Source organism: Ixodes scapularis, unplaced genomic scaffold (genome assembly GCF_016920785.2).
Source record: "Ixodes scapularis isolate PalLabHiFi unplaced genomic scaffold, ASM1692078v2 PGA_scaffold10__122_contigs__length_95168666, whole genome shotgun sequence".
NCBI classification, from domain to species: domain Eukaryota; kingdom Metazoa; phylum Arthropoda; class Arachnida; order Ixodida; family Ixodidae; genus Ixodes; species Ixodes scapularis.
Genome location: NW_024609836.1, coordinates 93,887,183 through 93,906,469, shown reverse-complemented (window position 1 = coordinate 93,906,469; position 19,287 = coordinate 93,887,183). Strand labels below are relative to the sequence as shown.

Genomic DNA, 19,287 nt, shown 5'->3' with positions numbered 1-19,287 from the left:
AAAATATGGATACCGCAGTCTTGCACTTAGGAAGAAGGAAGCACACTTTCAAAACGGGATGGTGCATGTGCATTCCTGGTGTTTTTAAAAAGAAACAAACTTTGTGAACGTTTGCAGCAAAATGTTCAAAATTATGCTATTATGTATCAGTATATGTTAGGCAGAGGTGCTCTGACAACATTAATCATTCGTGATTGAAGAAAAGATATTTGTAGATAGCAAGAATATTTAGAAATCCTCTTGGTTAGGTACAGCTGGCAGCTTTAATGGTTTAATGTTATGTCAATTGCATCGTCTACTTGCCATCCCAATATAGGCATATAACTTTCTTGGGCCATGGTCATAAATGTAATATATTAAATATTGCATATAGGGCTTTTTGTTCTGGAGTTGCTCTGCATCACAGGTGCTGTGTGCAGGCACAAGAATGTTGGCTGCAAATTAAGCTGTAATATTGAAAAGTCAATGTGAATCTAATGGGATTTGTTAAGACTCTGGCAAGATTACTGATTACTACATTATGGAAGCAAAAAAATGAAGGGAGTGCAGCTGGTACAAAGGTCTCAAAAGGAACCTCTATGAAGCCCCGAAATGGCATTTGACGTTTCATTAAGTAATTTACTTTTAATCTGCAAATGTAGAAAGGGAGAACTTTTGCAGTCATTGAATAAAAAGCACATCAGGGAGAATGTCTTTTAATCTCTGGCGATAATGTCATGAAGCAACAAAGTAGAACTTTTCTAAAGATGAAAGGGACCACAGACTAGTGTACTTTGTGGCTTTTTCTCATTCTGAAGGTTTTGTTGTATTGCAAGTTTTGTTAGCTGTTCTCAACGAAAAGTACTAAAGAATGTGCATGTGATAGACACTTTACCTACATGTATACTTGGTTAGATTTGTTGAACCTTTGACCCAACGAAACCAGCTACAACAAGCGACAGCTGAGTAGAATCTACCCCAAGGGAACCAGAGCTGATTCTAGCAATTTCCTTCCTCAGGTATGTTCCACATCTTTCCTAAGTAAACCCTTTCGATAGGTTGTGGTTTTTTTTATAATTGTCATTCATTCAGTTTTAGGTGCACACAAATGCAGCTTTTTGTAAGTATACTACTACACCGTTCATCTGAAGGCGGTAGCGCCACATAGTCTGGATGGGGAATATTTACAGCGACCTCTGGAAGTCATAATTATGTATGTCGCTCAGGGTTTTTGTGTTTAAAAAGAAAGTGGTGAACGATAGCAGAAGAGATAGCAAAGAAGAGGATGACAGAGGAGGAAAGACAAACTTTGTAGGGTCTGTGATCTAGGAGCTAGAGTTCTTTTATCTATGACTCTTCGTATACATGTTTATCTTATACAAATTCATCTATCTGAAATACCTTATTCTAGATTCTATATCGACTGGCATGTTTCTACAGCTCCAATCATTGCTCAGTAGCAATGCATGAAAAAAATTTCATTTTTCTGAAGAGTCATTGTGGGATACATCTCATAGACCTGTGCAGTAGACTTCAAAACTCTTGGGTATTTTTGATTTATGCTTTATTATTTAGCCTTTCAGAGGATAAAGACCGGAAGGACTGGCAATTGCATGTTGGCACCAAGTTTATCGCACTTGTTGCATGCCATAGTGTCACTATGTGTGCCCTTGAAAGGTGGGTGTACTGTGGCTCTGGGACACAGTCTCTGTGGAAGTATTTTAATTGGGAGGGGATTAGGTACTTACTGCCCAGTTTAAACTATGTCTTTGGCCTTGCTATGTGCCTCACACTAATTGCATGCCTGCATAACTGTATCCATTGTAAACATTTTTTTTTTAATGTAATCTATACTAGCAGTTTTCTGTCCTGAACCGTGCCCCTCTCCTGACTTTCCATCCCTCTGGTGCCCAGATCTTTTGGAATGCTGGTTGCCAGATGGTAGCACTGAACTTCCAGACTCCCGACCTCCCCATGCAACTCAACCAGGGAAAGTTTGAGTACAACGGTGGATGCGGGTGAGTGGTTGCGTCCACGCATCAATTCACGCAGCCGTTGTGGTTATCTGGGCGGTAGACCGTTGGGAAAAAAATGGATATATTTCCAAGATAAGCTTTCTGTCACAGGCTGGTTTCTTTGCTTTGTTTTTATTGCATTGTGAAAATAAACCACTTTTCCGATTGATGCAGGCAGTATCAGTTGCAGCAGACAGCAAAATACAATTGTGGAGCATGCATTGTGTGTAATCATCATGATCATGATTTATTTAACCTTATGGTCAGATACAGGCATTACACTAGTGGTGCGGAGATCTCAAGAAAACTTTTTCCCTTCCACTTTCAATATGAGTAGGCACTGTACTAGAGCCTGTCCGCCACACTTGTGTCAAAATGAAATGTCAATCAATTAGTGATGGACAGTTTTGGCGCATTGCATTTATACATCACACAGTGGTGTAATCACTACTGCACAATGCACATTCAAGGCTTCCACGTTAGCACTCATACCGCACTGACCACATCACATCCTGTGATATGATGTGATGTGAGCTGATCTGATGGACTGTCCATCATGATGCAGCCATTCATACATCATGCGGTAGTGGAATTACTACCACGTGAGGCATGGAATCACTACCACATGAGGCACATTCAAGGCTCTCAGGTTAGTGGTCACACTGCACCAGTCACATCACATCACATTTTCTGATGGGATATGATCCGATGGACTGTTCATTACATCACATTCATACACCACGCAGTACTGTGAGCGCTACTGCATGATGAACATTTGGGGCCCTAAACTCGTCAGACACAAAGTTGGAGCCGAAAGTTCGCGGAGCGCGCCGATTGGATGTTGGAGACAAAAGCGCCAAGTCATCGTCGTGATTGCCCAATCAGTGCGCTCCCTCAACTTCGGCCCCAACTTTGTGTTTAGGGCTTTTGGAGTGCGCCGGCCAAGTCACTTCTCTTGCTGAAGATACAAAATCTACGACATTTCAAAGCTGATCGACATCCTGCTGTCTTAAGGCCTGTTCACACACTTGCCTTTGCTTACGGCCGAGTTCCTCTGATCTCTCAGGAGGGAACACACTTGCACACTGGCGCCATCCATGAGACGACCCTGGGACTGTATTTCACTAGAGCAAAGGTTTTGCGGCACCTGTGAGATCAAATGTACACACCTATTGTCTACGAGAAATCGTTGTTTATAACAGTGTCAAAAAGTCTTTCGTGTCAAGAAATAGAGAATAATGCTCAAAAGGAATAGGGCATCTACTAAAATGCCAAGTGTTCCAGAGCTTTATCCGTGGCCCCCAGATACCTGCTGAAGCCGGACTTCATGCGGCGTGCGGACAAGACCTTTGACCCGTTTGCGGAGTCTCCCGTGGACGGGGTGATAGCGGCCCAGTGCTCGGTGAGGGTGCTGTCAGGCCAGTTCCTGTCGGACAAGAAGGTGGGCACCTACGTCGAGGTGGACATGTACGGTCTGCCCACGGACACCATCCGCAAGGAGTTCCGCACCCGCATGGTGCCGGCCAACGGCCTCAACCCCGTCTACAACGAGGAGCCCTTTGTCTTCAGAAAGGTGCCCCCCTCCTCCTCTTCTTCCGACTCTCGTTGGTGCCTCCGCCGCCACCGTCTTGTGTCGTTTTCACAGCTAGACATGCAGCGATCTCTGCAGCAACAAGCATTGTCTATGGTTTTCTTTTTTAGGAGTGAAGCTCCTTAGGGATTGGCCATGTCCGTATGTCCGTTCGATGTCCGGCGTCGGGTGCTCGTGCTCCCGTGCTCGTGTAGGGAAAAAAACAACCGCATCTCCACGTGGTGAATGATGTTAATTGGGGCGAAGCTCTGGTGGTGCTTGTCTGCGTAGACGGTGAGCCGCAGCATGCCGAGCCTTTCGTTCGTTTTCATCCATGTCAGAAAGAGAATGTGTGGTATGGAACGTGGTTATATATGCATTTGAGCATTTGACCGCAGCGTGACATGGATGAAAACGAACGAAAGGCTCGGCATGCTGCGGCTCACCGTCTACGCAGACAAGCACCACCAGAGCTTCGCCCCAATTAACATCATTCACCACGTGGAGATGCGGTTGTTTTTTAATTAGTATCGCTGTCAATGTCTGACTTCTTTATCATAGAATGAATTTAGCTGGATTCCCACTTCTCGTTGTAGAAAAGTGTTCCGACTACTTTTCAGTACCTAGCATCTTATGCTTCACTGCAGAAAAGAAAGTTGTCTTTGCATAAGGACATCTAAATTTTGAATTCTATCTCTCTTAGAAACACTTTTAATTGCAATGACAGGGCACTTGTGTGACAAGTACAATAGCTATGACTTGATCTTAACTTTAAAAGTCTTTACTTTTATTTTTGTTTGGTTTTCAACACATTATGCGTAGAAATAATGTTGATAAATTGATCTTAGTAAAAGTTTGAGGTGAATCTGACATTCCTAATTCAAGATCCAAGGTGCAACCTCTATTACCTAATCAGGTATTGGTTATACCTAGAACAGCCGCCAAACCCATTTTGCGATGAAATCAACACCTGTCTGGAGTATGGGAAGCATCCGTCGCTTCTCTATCATTTTTTACTTTTTGCAGGTGGTCCTCCCCGACCTAGCGGTAATTCGCATCGCAGTCTACGATGAAAACGGAAAAATGCTGGGGCAGCGCATTCTGCCCATGGACGGGTTGCAAGCTGGTACGTGCTAAGCAAAGAGACGCCGGTATCGAGGCCCCTCCCATTCCTAACCTGCAATGAGTAGGAAATTCGATCCACTTGTTTGCAAAAGAAATGTTTTTGGTAGCTCAATTGTACTACTTTAATATTATACCTTGCACAGATAAGGCTAATTCGCACATTTGTACCACAGTGCGATCGACTGCGTCGTATCTCTGGTAAGTGCTCACGACGAGAGAACATACTTCCATGATGGCGTTATCTATCAGGCAGCCGTGGAACACATCTGTAGCGCAACCGCTCCCCTTCTGCAGTTTCGGGAAATGTTTATCCATCCATCCATCCAACTAGCCTCAAGGTTTTGCAGTATGTTGCCAGACCAGATCTACGCACCATCTACGAGGGTCGCCTATGACATTCCCAGAATTATTTGAAGCATACGGTGAAAGAATGATGCATAAAATAGACCGGAAGTGTTCTACACGATAAATGGTGCCAGTGTGTTCCCTCGTCATGAGCAGTCACAAGCGTTCAAGTGCAAATGTGTGAAGCGGTCTTTACATACGCAGGCTTTCGCTATGACTCCTCACGACTTGTGGGCTTCTTGAAGGCAGCCAATTTTTGCATGCTTTACTGCTCTGGAGCGAGGTCCTGTTGCAAAGAGTGTGTGCCCCATCCCCATTTCATTTTTACTTTCGTTTTGTGCCTGAAGGCTCGTTTAAACACTTGCGACTGCTTACAACCTCTTGCAGTCTCTTACGACGAGAGAACACACTGGTGCCATCTATTGGGTCGCCGTGAAACACTCTGTATTTATGTTTTGTATTTTTTTTCGCTCATCATCCTTTTTTAATTGGCCTGGAAAGTTTCTTACAATAATGTGAGCGAAAATTTCTCTTGGAAAATATGTACAGTAACCCCTGGTTTAACTCGAACCTGACTATCTCGAAATATTGGTTACGTCGAAATATTTCCTTGTCGTGGAATGAACTCTCATTGGCACAATGTAATTCCTTATCGCTCGTCTAGCAAAAGGTTTTCAGGAGGGACCTCGATATCTCAAAAGCTTGTTGAGAAAAATTACAAAAAATAACTGGGTAGGGCACTGCAAACAATGAATGTGGTGGCCCAAATATTGGTTGACAAAGAAACAGCAGTCCAAAAACAAAAAAAAAGAAGAAAAAGTTTTGTATTACTGCGCACTGATTACTGTGGAAAAAAAAAAGTCTTGTGTCATGTGCGTAGCAACTTGAGGAGCAGCGTGTGCAGGCACCACAAGGACTTTGTTGTCTTACTTTTATTTTTCTCCCCCAAATCTTTACTTGGCAATCAATATGATTTCTCTCTCCCTCCTGTTCAACATTACCTTCCACCCTTTGTCTTTTTCTTTCATTCTTTTTTTTACTATAAATTTTTTTAAGTTGTTTTTTTTTTTTGCTGTCTTGTCTCAGGACTGTTGCTTGTTAATTTTGTTGCGGTCGTTTTGTTGTTTCTCGCTGCACCGTGCCACGTGAGTCTCAAGTCTCTGGCACCATTGTTGGAAATGGTTCATTTGCACAATGCACGATCAGTGCAATAAATATTTGGTTCCTAGCTTATCTCGAATATTCAGCTTATCTCTCATTTTTTTTTTTCTAGTTTTTATGACTTTGAGGTAATTGGGGTCTACTATACATTTGATTTTGCAAATACTGCAAAGCCTTTGCTCTGGTGAAACGCAGTTGCCACTTCGTAAGAAATCACAAGAGCTCCTTCGTAAACAAACACAAATTTGTGAACAGGCTTTTACACTGTCTGTCATTTCAGGTTACCGCCATGTGTCCTTGAGGACCGAAGGGAATTTTCCCATGTCTCTCGCCATGTTGTTTATCTGCATTGAGCTCAAGATTTACGTGCCTGATGGTCTTGGTGGTGAGTGCTCGTCTCTCCCGTCATCTAGGACTATTCTCCACTACTTGCATGCTGCAGTTTGATGTTTGGTCGTTGCTTTGTTATGATGCCTCGCATTTACACTTGTGCGTGCTTTGAATGAAGAAGCTGTTTAACCTCAAGGTAACAGACCCCAATTTAATTAAATTTGCAGTGTGATCAAATTTTTTTCTTGTTCCTGTTCTTCCTGGAAGGTCCTGTACCGTTTTACTAGTTTACTTAGAGAAGTAGTCTCGGGACCATCCGGTTCTGACTTAATGAAGTCTTTGCATGTACCAAAAACCCCTGTCAAAAAAAAAAAAAATTATGCCTAAGGTTGGTTTTGCTCTTTATCCAGGTACAGTCGAAACCACTTATAAAGAGTCCGGGTATAGCGAAATATTGGATATAACGAACAAATGTTTGTTGCACACTCCTGCTGCTATTATTTTAATGTACATTTATCCACTTTTTTAACAAAGAGGAGGCGGTGTTGCGGATGTAACAAAAAGAAACCCCTCAAGGCGCTGAAATTATTTTATTTTGCAAAAATTACTATAAAATAGCGTTGACCAGAATCCCAGGAGTCGATTAAACATGTTTGCTGACTTCTCTTGCAGCGGCACGCACTGGCCCTGAGTGACTTTCTCCAGAAAAAATTATGCAACTCTGCGCTCTGCGTTGCGATAGCCATCTCGTGTGCGGTTGTTGGGTTGCGACATCACTCGTCGCGGAACAGAAAGTGGGGCGGGGGTGGTATGGCTTGGCTTGAAAGAGGCATGCGTGCAGGAAGGGACATGCGTGTGAGAAGGGACATGAATTCTCTTTCCTCATACATAAAAGAAGAAACCGGACAGGCTAAACAAAAAGAGGATGAACAAAATGCTGTCTAAAACATTCCTTTGTTTTGCTCTGTCAATTTTTTTTTTGTTTTGTTTCTTTTTTGTTTTTCTTTTGTTTGCCCTGAGCAAAATATGTGCTCTGAGCTTACTTCGTTGGCACCCCTGTCTTCCTGCAGTTGGACGCAGTCCACCTCTTTCCGCAGAAGTGACGCCCTGTGTCAGAGGATTATTGTGGGTCGAATGAAAAAACGCCAGCAGGAAGGAGAGGGGGCAAGCTTCTTTGTGCTAACTTGGGGGCAAAAGAAAAGTCACCATGGACACAAAGCGATGTCTCTGGAACTGAACCTAGGTCAGCGTCGCTTAGTGGACCTAAAGGCCCGTTCACACTCTTGCGACCGAGTATGACTGAGAGAGACGAGATCTCTTACAACTTCTTAAATGTTTCTAGAATGAGGGAACACACTGACATTGTGGCGCCATCTATGCGGTGACCCTAGAACTGCATTTCACAAAAGCGAAGGTTTTGCGGGATTTCCGAGGTCAAATGTGCATAATACCCATAGAAAGGCTCGTTTATAACATTGACAAAAGTTTTTCGAGCCAAAAAAGAAAGGATATTGCGCGAGAAATAAAAAAAAAATATGCCAGACCGCCGAGTTTACACTGCTTCCCAATAGATGGCGCCAGTGTGTTCTCTGGTTTAAGAAGTTTTAAGGAACCCAGGTTTAAGAGGTCGCAAGCAGTCGCAAGAGTGTGAACGGGCCTTAACAGGTTCTAGAGTCCTTAATTGAAAAAATATGCATGCGTGCTCGTGCCACGCCCACACATCTTCCACCCAAAAAACCCTTGAACCGAGAAATTGAGGAAGGGCGTATTGAAGCGCAAATTGTAAAGACAGCTTCAACATGCCGTACGCTGTCGAACATCGAAGCTTTATTGTGGCTCTTTTGCACTTCAAATATGCAAAACTGTGACTTTTTCGGCAAATTTCATTTATTGCAAAATATGGATATAGTGAACATAATTTGAAATCGCGTCGACTTCATTATAACTGGATTCGACTGTACAATAATCCACATAAGTTGTAAGTTTATATGGGAATAGGATTGAATGTCTTCTCTAGTTACAATTCCGTCGCTAGAGCCTAGATGGTACTTGTGACAGGATCCGTTCAGAATTAGATGAATGCACTCCAGCACAATTAGAACGGCGTCTCTTGACTTTTCATGAATTTTGTCAAGTGCCTCCAGTTCTGCCGCTACCTTGTATCACAGTGGCACCATGCATCACCACAGAGTCTCTTTAGGCATTGGTCGAGGCCCGAGGGTACGCACGTAGGTGCGGGTCTATATCACGTGAGCGAATGACATTTGAGTGAACAGCGACATTTGAGCGAATCAACGTTTTAGTGAATAACGGGGGAGCGCGTTAACCCACCCCCCCGCGCTGTGCTTAAGCCGCTTCACGGCGACAGTCTGCGGCGGTTCATTACAAAAATGCGAACCCACTTGGCCCACCCGAAAATGCCGCTTGGCGGCGTCCGACTATTCGCTAAAGTATCATTCAGTGAAACATGGGTGTTTGCTAAAATGTCATTCGATCAAATGAGTGTCTCCCGTAGGTGCCACCCTGGCCAAGGAGAATTCTTCCCTCCCTGAGCAGAGTGTGCACTTTCACCCCTGGTCCAGACCTAATGGACGCTCTCTCGGACCCTCGAGCCTTCCTGTCGGCCCAAGAAAAGCGCATGGTGCAGATGCGGGCCATGGGCATCGAGGAGGCCGACATCCTGGTGAATCGGCCCGACCTCGGCTCCCAACAGAAAAAGGACGACGACAAGAGGGGTGAGCGCCTTCGCAGGACTCGGCGTTTTGGGAGTTGCACGCTTTTTGGGGGCTCCACTTGCATGAGACAGTCTTTCTTTGGCACCATTCAGAAGTTGAGCGTTTGTTCCGCTGCAAGTGAAAACACTAGTCATGTGCATGTAGTAGATATCGAGTTGGAACCGAATAGTGGTTTTGGCCGAATATTTTCTCTACAAATGTCAAAGAGTTTCTTCAAGCCTTTCACTACTGTTGCACCATTCTTAAATGAAAACCCAGCTTGAAGTCAGACCTACAGAATCGTCTTCTACCGGGGAAAAAAACCGGTTCCCAGATTCTCTCTCTCCATTCTCACTTGCCTCCGTTTCCCCTCCTCTCCACACAGGAGCAGATCTCTCAACTACTCCCGGTAGAGAGGAGGAGGGTCTCCCTCTTTCTCGTATGGAAAGGAGGAATTGAGGGAGAGTTTCCTTCCTTCTGCTTGTTGGTCGGCTTTTAACTCGTGAAGGTTGTTCCCAAGCTTCCACTTGTCGTATTATTTTATTTAATTTTATTTTTACCCTTAGAGGCTTGGTTAGGGCATTACATAAGGGGGGTCAATGTGTCAGATAATACAATTAGTAACACAGAAACTATTATAAAACATACAAGAATAAACACAGCAGAAGTTATACTTGTACTCAATTTAAATGGGCGAGTAGAAGGTTATAAAACTCCACTGCATCAGTGACGCTAACGATGGAGGATGGCAGCTGGTTCCATTCAGCGATGGCTTGAGGAAGGAATGATTCATTCAATGCACTAGTTTTACCGGATATTCGTTTAACTGGACGAGAGTTATTCAGGTGGGATGATATTCTATCGGGGGCCGGGGGGGGGGGGGGGGGGGGTGAGAGGAGAGCGCATTTCAGCTATGTTTAATCTAACTACCGTATTTACTCGCACAATGAACACACTCGCGTAATGAACGCACCCCCCAAGTCGGCTCTCAAAATTTCGACTTTTTTTTTCACTCGCGTAATAAACGCACCCCCAACTCGGACAACAAAAATTTTGACCCCCTCCCCCCACGCGCGCGAAATGAACGCACTTTTCTATCCTGGTGCAGCGAGGTCGCGAATACATGGGCAGTGTGGGCAAACAAAACGCCTTGCAAAAGGCGTTAAAAAATTCGCAAAGATCCAACGGAAGCAAGAAAAAACAAAAACATAAAGAGGAGCTTTTTCTTTTTTTTGCACAGCACAGTCTGGACTTTAGGGTTTGCGCGCCGCCGCGCGCAAGGAGGTAAGAAAGAGAAGCGCTCTAAGCAAACGAAACAGCTTGCGAAAGGCGGCAAAAAGAAAAAAAAAAGACCCACGGAACTAAGAGAAAACAAAAACAAAGAGCTTTTTTCTCCTTTTTTTTTTTGCACAGCGCAGTTTGGTTACGGGGGATCGTGTGCAAGGAGGTAAGAAAGAGGAGCGGAGAAGCCCTCTAAGCAAACGAAACGGCTTGCGAAAGGCAACAAAAAAAACAACAAAAAAACCACGGAACTGAAAAAAAAAAAAGAAAAGGAGGAGCTTTTTTTCTTTTCTTTTTTTTGCACAGCGCAGTTTGGTTACGGGGGGTCGTGCGTCGGGCGCAAGGAGATAAGAAAGGTAAGCGGAGAGCCCTCCCCTCGTCTAAGCAAAGTCTAAGCAAACAAAACAACTTGCAAAAGGCGGCAAAAAAAAAAACAAACAAACAAACAAGGAACTAAGGGGAAAAGAAAACAAAGAGGAGGAGTTTTTCTTTTTTGCACAGCTTAGTTTGGTTACGGGGTGGGGCGCCGCGCGCAAAGAGATAAGAAGTTACTTCGATTTTCAGGATAAAAGGTCCGTCCACCATTATGCGAGTAAATACGGACGCAAAAATTTTACTTCACATAATGAACGCTCCCCCTAACTTCGCATCCATTTTTCGGAAAAAAAAAGTGTGTTCATTCTGTGAGTAAATACGGTATATGCAGGAACCTCAGAAAGTCCGACGCCACGGGATGGCAAGCAAACAATGGATTTTGACATAAAATTAAACCTAGAGAGATGACCAGCTGTATCTAATTGGGTGGATTTACAAATCTTGCAATATGCAAACATTCTTTCATCAAACTCAAATTAAAGAAAAGTGCATCTGTGGCATAGCAGCCACAGTTTAATTTAGAAAAGTTTACTGCAATGTAGATATCATCATTCACAAAGTTTCAATTTCTTTTTAAATACACCATCCTGCTTTGAAAGTGCTTTCCTCCCAAGCACCGGATTGTGACTTTCACGCTTTTCCAAGTGTTGATAGCAGCGGGTTACTCCGTGTAGTATGCTTCTTACCAAGCACCAGTGCGCTGCAGAGAAGCAACGCCTGTGGAAGGAGGCTCCACAGGTGTTGCTTCTCTGCAGTGCACCGGTGCTCAACAAGAAATGCGCTCAACGGGGCTAACCCGCCGCTATCAAAAATCTGAAAATAGTGGTCCATGCCCAAGTGAAAATTAAATACTGTATCATTGGATACTGTATCAATACTGTATCATTACTGTATCAATAATTTAAGATCTGATATTTCATACTTCTGGTTAATTCAAACAAATGTTAAAAATTTGGTTGTCCCGCTATGTTTTTAATGTTTTAGCATTTTCATAAGCCGCTTATTTCGAATGGCATTTTCATGTAATTTATACTTTTTGTTCTCGCAACCCCGTTGAGTGCACTTCTTTCTCAGCACCGGTGCACTGCAGAGAGGCAACAGCCACCGAGCTTGCTTTTGCTGGTGTTGCTTCTCCGCGTTGCACCAGTGCTCGGTGAGAAGCACGCTCAACAGAGCTCAAGCAGGGCACACACGAGCTATTAAAATGGGCTTAATGCAGAAATCTCCATAGCAACTTGCATGGACCCTGTGACGTGGTGGCATGGCATAGGCCCGCTCCCCAGGATTTGCGCAAGTTGGCAAGAAAACTACTGTGCGATGCCCGTTTTCATTGCTTGTGTGCCACCTGCTTAATAGTTCACACTGGACAACTTCTTCGCCTGATGAACAAACTTAATTTCGTGTTGAGTTATCATGTGCTGTCTAAACAGTCCGGAAGAAACAACATTCTTGAGGTATAAATAAGCTTATGTCATAAGTTTCAGAAATGTTTTGTGTGGCATACCTCCTTATGACCAGTAGGCCTACGTAGAAGAAATGATCAGATATCTGCTTTGTATGTGTTCATATGGCAAATCATAATTTTATCTTGCATCATATTTAGATTAATTTCTGATAATTCAAACTTCTGGTAATTCAAACAAAATTTGTGGCTTCCTGGAGTTTGAATTAATGAGAGTCTACTATTCAAAATGTAGAATATTTGCACAACACTACAAAACAGTGTAAAGGCTGGTTCACACACTTGCGTTTGCTTAGGACTGAGCTCTCTTGATCTCTTACAACGAGAAATCACACTGGCACTCTGGTGGCACCTATGAGGTGGCCCTGGAACTGCATTTCACTAGAGCAAAAGTTTTGAGGTATTTGCAAAATCAAATGTACATACTATCTATGAGAAACAGTTTTTTTATAACATTGGCAAAAGATTTTTTAACCAAAGAAGAAAGAATGATGTGCGAAAACTATGAAATATTCAGAAACTGAAAATGTTCCGTGGGTACCCGATGGGATGGTGCCAGTGTGTTGTCTCGTCGTAAGATATTTCTAAGAGGTTTTAAGGCAGACGGTTGTAAGGTGTTGCAAGTGCGTGAACCAGCCTTTAAAAAAACTTTTCAGGTGATTCCAGGGTTCTAGCATGTGCTGTCGCAATCAGTATGACCTGGAACACCCAATCTGGTCTTTTTCTACATCTGCAGTCTTCACAAACTAAATTTTTTGTCAATTTGTCAAAGATGCCGAAATGTAGGATCTCAACTTTGCATCCCAGTCCTAGTTTGGACTACAGCTCTCTCAAAATTGGCAGGTATTCGAAAAAAGCATCAAAGACTGGTTCAGCTCATATTGAATCCGGTAGTACCTCATGATGTTTCAGGATTTCTGGCCTGCTTCGGTAGTTGCAGGGAATGGCCACGACGGCTTCTCTTATGAAAGCAGCTTAAAAAAACAGACCCTAGTCAAACTAATTGTCCTTCAGTGACAGTGACAGAAGCTTAGCAGTTTCATGCTAACGGTGGTCATGGAAGAACTGTCTAGCCTTGACCGAGGAATGGCACTCGTGTTTCTTTTCTAAACTTAATTTCCCGCTGGCACTTTATGTTCTCAAGAAAAGTTTCCGCTTTTTGCTGCAGATATTTAGACAGCGGTAAGTTAGTCTGCTTTGAAACGCATCTGATGTCTCCACTGTTGATGAGAAATTTAGCCAGTGCAGCGCGACTGCTAACCTGGGGTCTTCAATGTGCATCACAAAATAGTTATGACACGAGCGCGCACAGGTACTATGCTCATCCAGGTCGAAACGGGCAAGTATAACTTGCGCTAATCCCTTTCGGCCACTGATCCCCTTCCGTTATGTTTCTGTAGGCATTCAGATTTTGTGGTGGGAGACAGCTATGTGAAGCCACCGCTATAGCCATGGACAGAATGAGAAAGGCAGGGAAGAGCTTCAGTTGGTGCGCCTTCGGTGCGAGCTTCTTACCTTCGACAATGCTTTGGCGTCTCGTGAGTCTCGAAGGTACATGGGAGGGCCAAAGCGATGCGAAAGGCAGTGAGTGCTTGCTGGAGGCCGGGCATTTAAAAAAGATGCCCTGCTGTTGTTACCTTGTCAGCGACTATAGGATCATGGTTTTATTCACATATATACATTTATGGTGCAAGGAAAGTTTTGGGGTGGCGGGAAATTGCCACGATGAGATATGCAGCATTATTTTCTGACAGTAAATTGCCTTTTAGGGCTGCTACAGTGGCCATCATGAAAGGGTGTTTGTGTGTAAAGTTTGTTAAGCGGGTGTAAATACAAACGCAAAGGTTACTGCTTCCTATATATGACATTGAACCTTGCTGCTTGTAGCTGGCTAGAAACTACTTCCAGAAAGCTATATCAGGTATGAATTTTTTTTTCACACTTCCAAAATAATGAACGCAGTTTCCACATACTACTTCTAACATTTTTTTAAATGTTTCTTAGATAAAAAGGTTATCAAAATGGCTGCAAGTGTTCTTGGAGAACCCGACTGCTGTAACCATCGTGGCTAATTTCTATTGACGTTTTTCCACCTGCTCTTGCTCAAAACGAGTCGGCAGTATGGACAAATGAGTCTATAAGATTGTACATATGTATCTACGCAACAAGTGAAGTTTTACTGTGTGAGGCATGGAAGGTGTTTCTCGGAGTGCGAAGTGGGATGTTTCTGGCGTGCAGAAGAGTGGCGGATGGAAGCCATTACGGTGGACGCCCTCCGGACGGAGAAGGACTATGTGAAACTTCGGCGTAAGCAGATCAAGGAGCTGGAGGGGCTGCGCAAGCGGCACCATAAGGACAAGCAGCAGGTGAGCCACTTTGGAGGAATGCACGTTGTTTGCACGTCCCTCAGGAGGTCTCCAGGTCGTTGCAACGTCCCTCATACTTTTTGCGAACATCCCGCATACTTCCCGCGTATGTCCCATTTGGGGTCCCACATACTTCCTGCAAAAGTATCGCAAATGTCTCGCATACTTTTTACAAACATCCCATATCCCACAAACATTATTTCTCGCTTATATCCTGTGAATGTCCTGTGACAGTCCCGCATACTTCTCACGAACATCCTGCGACCGTCCCTCACACTTCCTGCTCACAACCCACGAACGTCCTTCAAATGTCCCACTTACCTCTTGTGGACATTTCTTGGACATTTCGCATACTTCCCGTGTATGTCTCACAAACGTCTTGCAGACAACTTCATATGGGTCAGTGCCTGTGGTGGGTGCCGCACGAGAATTGGGAGCGAGTCCACACGCTCTGAAATTAAAACGGTGCCCGTTACATCGTGCGCCAGCCCTCTCCTCGGGTGCACGACGATCGTGTGCGTGCAAACGTTGCATTGCAGGTGCAGAAGCAGCAGTGCCTGGCCGTGGAGAAGCTGGTGCCCAAGGACTCGCCGGGCCCGGTGTCGGAGTCGGAGGACGGCGGGGTGCGGGCGCTGGTGGTGCAGCAGATGCACCAGTGGTCGTCCTTGCTAGGCACCCACCGGGCCCAGGAGTGGGACCTGCTGCGCCTGCACCTCACCAACCAAGGACAGCTGCTCAGGAGCCTCATGCTCAAGGCCCAGGCGCAGCAGATGAAGCAGCTCGACGCCAAGTTCGAACGGTAACAGAACCCACGGCACCTGGAAGGCGCACCCCCGACCGGTGTGTTTAGCGTTGTGCCCGTGCATCCAAAGTGGTTTCCGAGTGGCCGCAAGCAATGTCACGATCGGCCGGAGCATCATGCGGTCGAACATCGTGATCCTGGTGGTTTGGCGTAGAAGTTCCAGGAAAAAGCACGCAAGAACGCGAGTGTCACCGTCGTCGCGGTGTCTCAACTCCCGGTTGTCTGTGCTTCCGTGGATGGTCAGGCTGGAGAGCGACTTGCAGCAGATCGTGCGTCTACTACATCCAGCACTGCCGATGCGATGACACCAGGATCGTGGCTTGCGACAGCATTACACTTTTATCACATCATTGGGCAGAAATCGAGGGACCTCTTTTTAGGACGCGGTAATCTCACCAGTCAGAAACGCATTCCAGGCACCATTATCCCGCCGAGAACTTTTTATAGTCACTGGCAGTTTAAGAAGAGCAGGGCGTGGCGATCCCCAGTCGTCTCATTATTTCTCGGCAGCCAATGGAATTGTGGCATTGGTGGACAAGAACGCCACCCAACGAACCACGAAGGACAAAGAATGAAAATAATATGCCACGAGCTGCATGTATTAACTCCTTCCTGACCACGGGAAAAGTTGCAATTTTCGAGGGATCCGCATGAAAACGCTTTTATTTTCCTTATTAATTTGTGTATGAAGCGTTATGATGCATCAAAATCTGGCCAATTAGTTGTTCTTTCAAAGGTAACAGAGGTTAGTATAATGTAAAAAAAAAAAGATTTTAAAATTTTATATTTTGAAAATACAATATGCCGAAAATTCTACAGCTATTTCAAACTAAACGACAAGTAAGTGAAAACTTTGAATATACAAGACGTGCCAAACACCTACGGCTATTACTTCTGAAAGTTAGTTCAGTCTAGCTTAAGTCTATTTTTTGATTCGTCGGAGAGTTAGCCTCTGCAACACGTGTGCTTTTCAACGAAGGAATGCTTATATTGGTCAAGCACAGATAGTACACCTCACATCCACGGCAGAATGCTTTCTTTGTGTTCTACTTTGGTTTGTCATAGCCTCGATTGCAGTTCCTTCATATTTAGCATTTTTGTCCGCTTTGTTGGGACCATAAAACGTGCACACTGTGCCACAATACAGTTGAATTATGTAAATGATGCCATCTTCGTTGCCAAGACTGACGCAAGCAGTTAGCCATGTTACACAAGTGCAACCACCGTTTCTAGGATTGTTTTTGACAGCCCACCAGCTCTTCGGCCATCCATGAGATTGTGAAACATAATTCTCCGCACTAAATTTACATTCTTCACTCCTTTTGAAAACCATCGATCACCGGTGATCGATGGCGTTTGGGTTGCAGTCAGGAAAGATGTGACGGTAGTGGTCATGCTACATTTTAACACTGCAGATGCATTTTGCTTTCAAATAGTCTGCAAATATTTGAATACTGTGCAATCCACCTATAACGATAGTGAGAAAACCCAAAGAGGCAGTGGTTATAACCAATTCTTTTTGTATCCGGAATGGCTACCCCACACAAAAATGCATGGTCCTCTATAAACTGATCGTTAGTAGCGGTACATCGTCATGTGTGGTATCGTTATAAGTGGATTTCACTGTACAGTGTAGACCGCATATAACGTATGTCGCGGGAGTCGCGAAAATCCGCACTATAAGCGGTACCGCGTTATAACCAAAGCATCAATTTTTCAGGCCAAAATACATGCCATGAGACAGCCTACCTTTGTAAAAGAATTTATTTTATGTTAAATGAAAAATAAAGCTTAGTTTGAGAAAAGTCTTTATTTCACCAGACTAGTACACATCTCTCTCAAGTGTGTCACACATTTTGAAAGAAATAAGCGGCTTTTGCCTGGCGCAGCCTTTTAACGGCGTCGCGGGTTGCGGACGGACGTTGCGAGCTTTCAGGATTGCTAACCCTAATCACTTTTCTCCGGAGATGAAAACGCGTGAAAATTCGCACCCTTCATACGGTACGCGCCAGAAAAATACTTTGAACTTGAGCACAGGCATGAAATGCTCCAAATAAGAAATCCGGCGATGTTCGAAAACACAAATGCTTAGAAAGCACCACTTTAGCCGAAGTAAACAAACACGACGACACGGGCGTTTCTGCCGTCTTGAGAGCGCCGCCACATCGCCGCACGAGTAGGTGGATCTTCCCTTCTAGTACGTGCTGGGTTATCATAGCGACACACAACGAAAATTCACTGTCAAGGATAGCGTTCTTACGCGGAACGATGAGATGAACGCTACAACCGACGCCATGTTTGCGGACAGAAGCCGCCGGCCCGCGATTGGCATGCAACGCTGTGCAACGCGCGCGAACACTTCTCGACCTGCGATTGGTCTGTCGTTTCGGTTGTTTGTTTCCAACGCAGCAGAGGGATGCACGCACATGAACGACACGTGCGTGCGTCCTTCCGTCGCTATGGCAAATGAAGCCTCTTTCTTCGCTTCTCCGAGCAACCTCCTTGCCCCGCGAGTGCCGTTTGCGGCTCGCGCCGTTATCTAGTGCCGCACAGGGAAGCGTGCTCGCCGCTCCGGTCGTCGGCGCGGTCGGCGGGCTGTGCCAGAAACCGCACTATAACCGGTATTTCCCTTCGCGCGCCTGCATTTTAAGCGGCATGTAATTACATGGAGCTCTATGGGAGGCAAACCGGTGGTTTAAAAAAACCGCGTTATACCCGGTCCTGCACTATAAGCGGTTACGTTGTAAGTGGTCTATACTGTAGTTGTTTCAAATAATATGCTACTTGATGTTCACTGCGAGATGAACTGTTCGAAGCATCGATTGCGTAATGTGAGCCCCTTTGAGTTTGTTTCTCACCGAGCACCTGCGCACTGCGGGGAAGCAATTCACTCTTTCTCGCATTAGTTGAAATGTGGTGGCACCAGTATGAGCCCTTAAACCTTTCCGGTTCTGAAGTAGACGGCAGGTTTTGCAGTATATGGGAGGCCAACTCTATACGCTGTCTTTGGGAAATGGTCGCTTAAAGCACTGTCAGACCTAATTTGCTCTTAGGACGAAAGAATAATGCGCAAAAATTACTAAATATACGGGGACTCGAAGTGTGCCAGTGCTACCTAATAGATGGCACCACTGAGTTTGTGTCTAAACAAAAAATGGAGAGTAGTCCCAAAGCTCGCAGGCTCCATGGGGATTTCTTTCCCACAATGCACAGGTGCTTGGTAAGAAGCGCACTCAACGGCGCCAACCCGCCGCAATTATGCAAGTGTATATGTTAGGTGGCATTGTCTTGACAGCATGCGCTCATCAATCGCCCTTTTTTAATTTTTTTTAATTTGAAATTGGAAAAAAATTTGCATATAGCGAGTAGATTTATAAATTCCTTTGGTTGGGATAGCCGCGAGAAATTTGATGTTTATATGCCACAGTTCATGAGTATACTTTTATTCAAATTAACTGAGCTTAGAAGTGTACAGGTGGGAGGTTGGGAACAACCTTCACGAGAATTCAGCGGAATTTTCATTTTTGCATGGTGCACGGTAGTGAAAGGCTAGAAACTATTGATTAAAAAATATTCGGCCAAATTTACTATTTGCTTCAAACTCACGATGCACTATTCGCACGTGCCTACTTTCAAGTCACTCAATGACTCGTGACAGTGAGGCTTTCGCCAGTGAGACTGACAACGAGACTTCCACGTTCGAAACGGGGTAAAGCAACGGCCCTAAAGGGTCAGCAGGCCATGGGTTCGCACGTGTGCGCA

At 44.7% G+C, this 19,287-nt stretch overlaps 1 protein-coding gene across 2 annotated transcripts in view; it reads left to right on the top strand.

The window, feature by feature from the left end:
* The window catches only part of LOC8025439 (1-phosphatidylinositol 4,5-bisphosphate phosphodiesterase), a 61,557-nt gene that overhangs the window by 30,251 nt on the left and 12,019 nt on the right, over positions 1 to 19,287 (top strand). For both annotated transcript variants that reach the window (XM_040501140.2, XM_029979208.4), the window contains 8 exons: positions 926 to 998; positions 1,894 to 1,997; positions 3,300 to 3,567; positions 4,591 to 4,690; positions 6,476 to 6,580; positions 9,108 to 9,260; positions 14,596 to 14,723; positions 15,263 to 15,522. In XM_040501140.2, the coding sequence (XP_040357074.1) occupies positions 926 to 998; positions 1,894 to 1,997; positions 3,300 to 3,567; positions 4,591 to 4,690; positions 6,476 to 6,580; positions 9,108 to 9,260; positions 14,596 to 14,723; positions 15,263 to 15,522 (1,191 nt within the window). The remainder of the gene's footprint in view (positions 1 to 925; positions 999 to 1,893; positions 1,998 to 3,299; positions 3,568 to 4,590; positions 4,691 to 6,475; positions 6,581 to 9,107; positions 9,261 to 14,595; positions 14,724 to 15,262; positions 15,523 to 19,287) is intronic.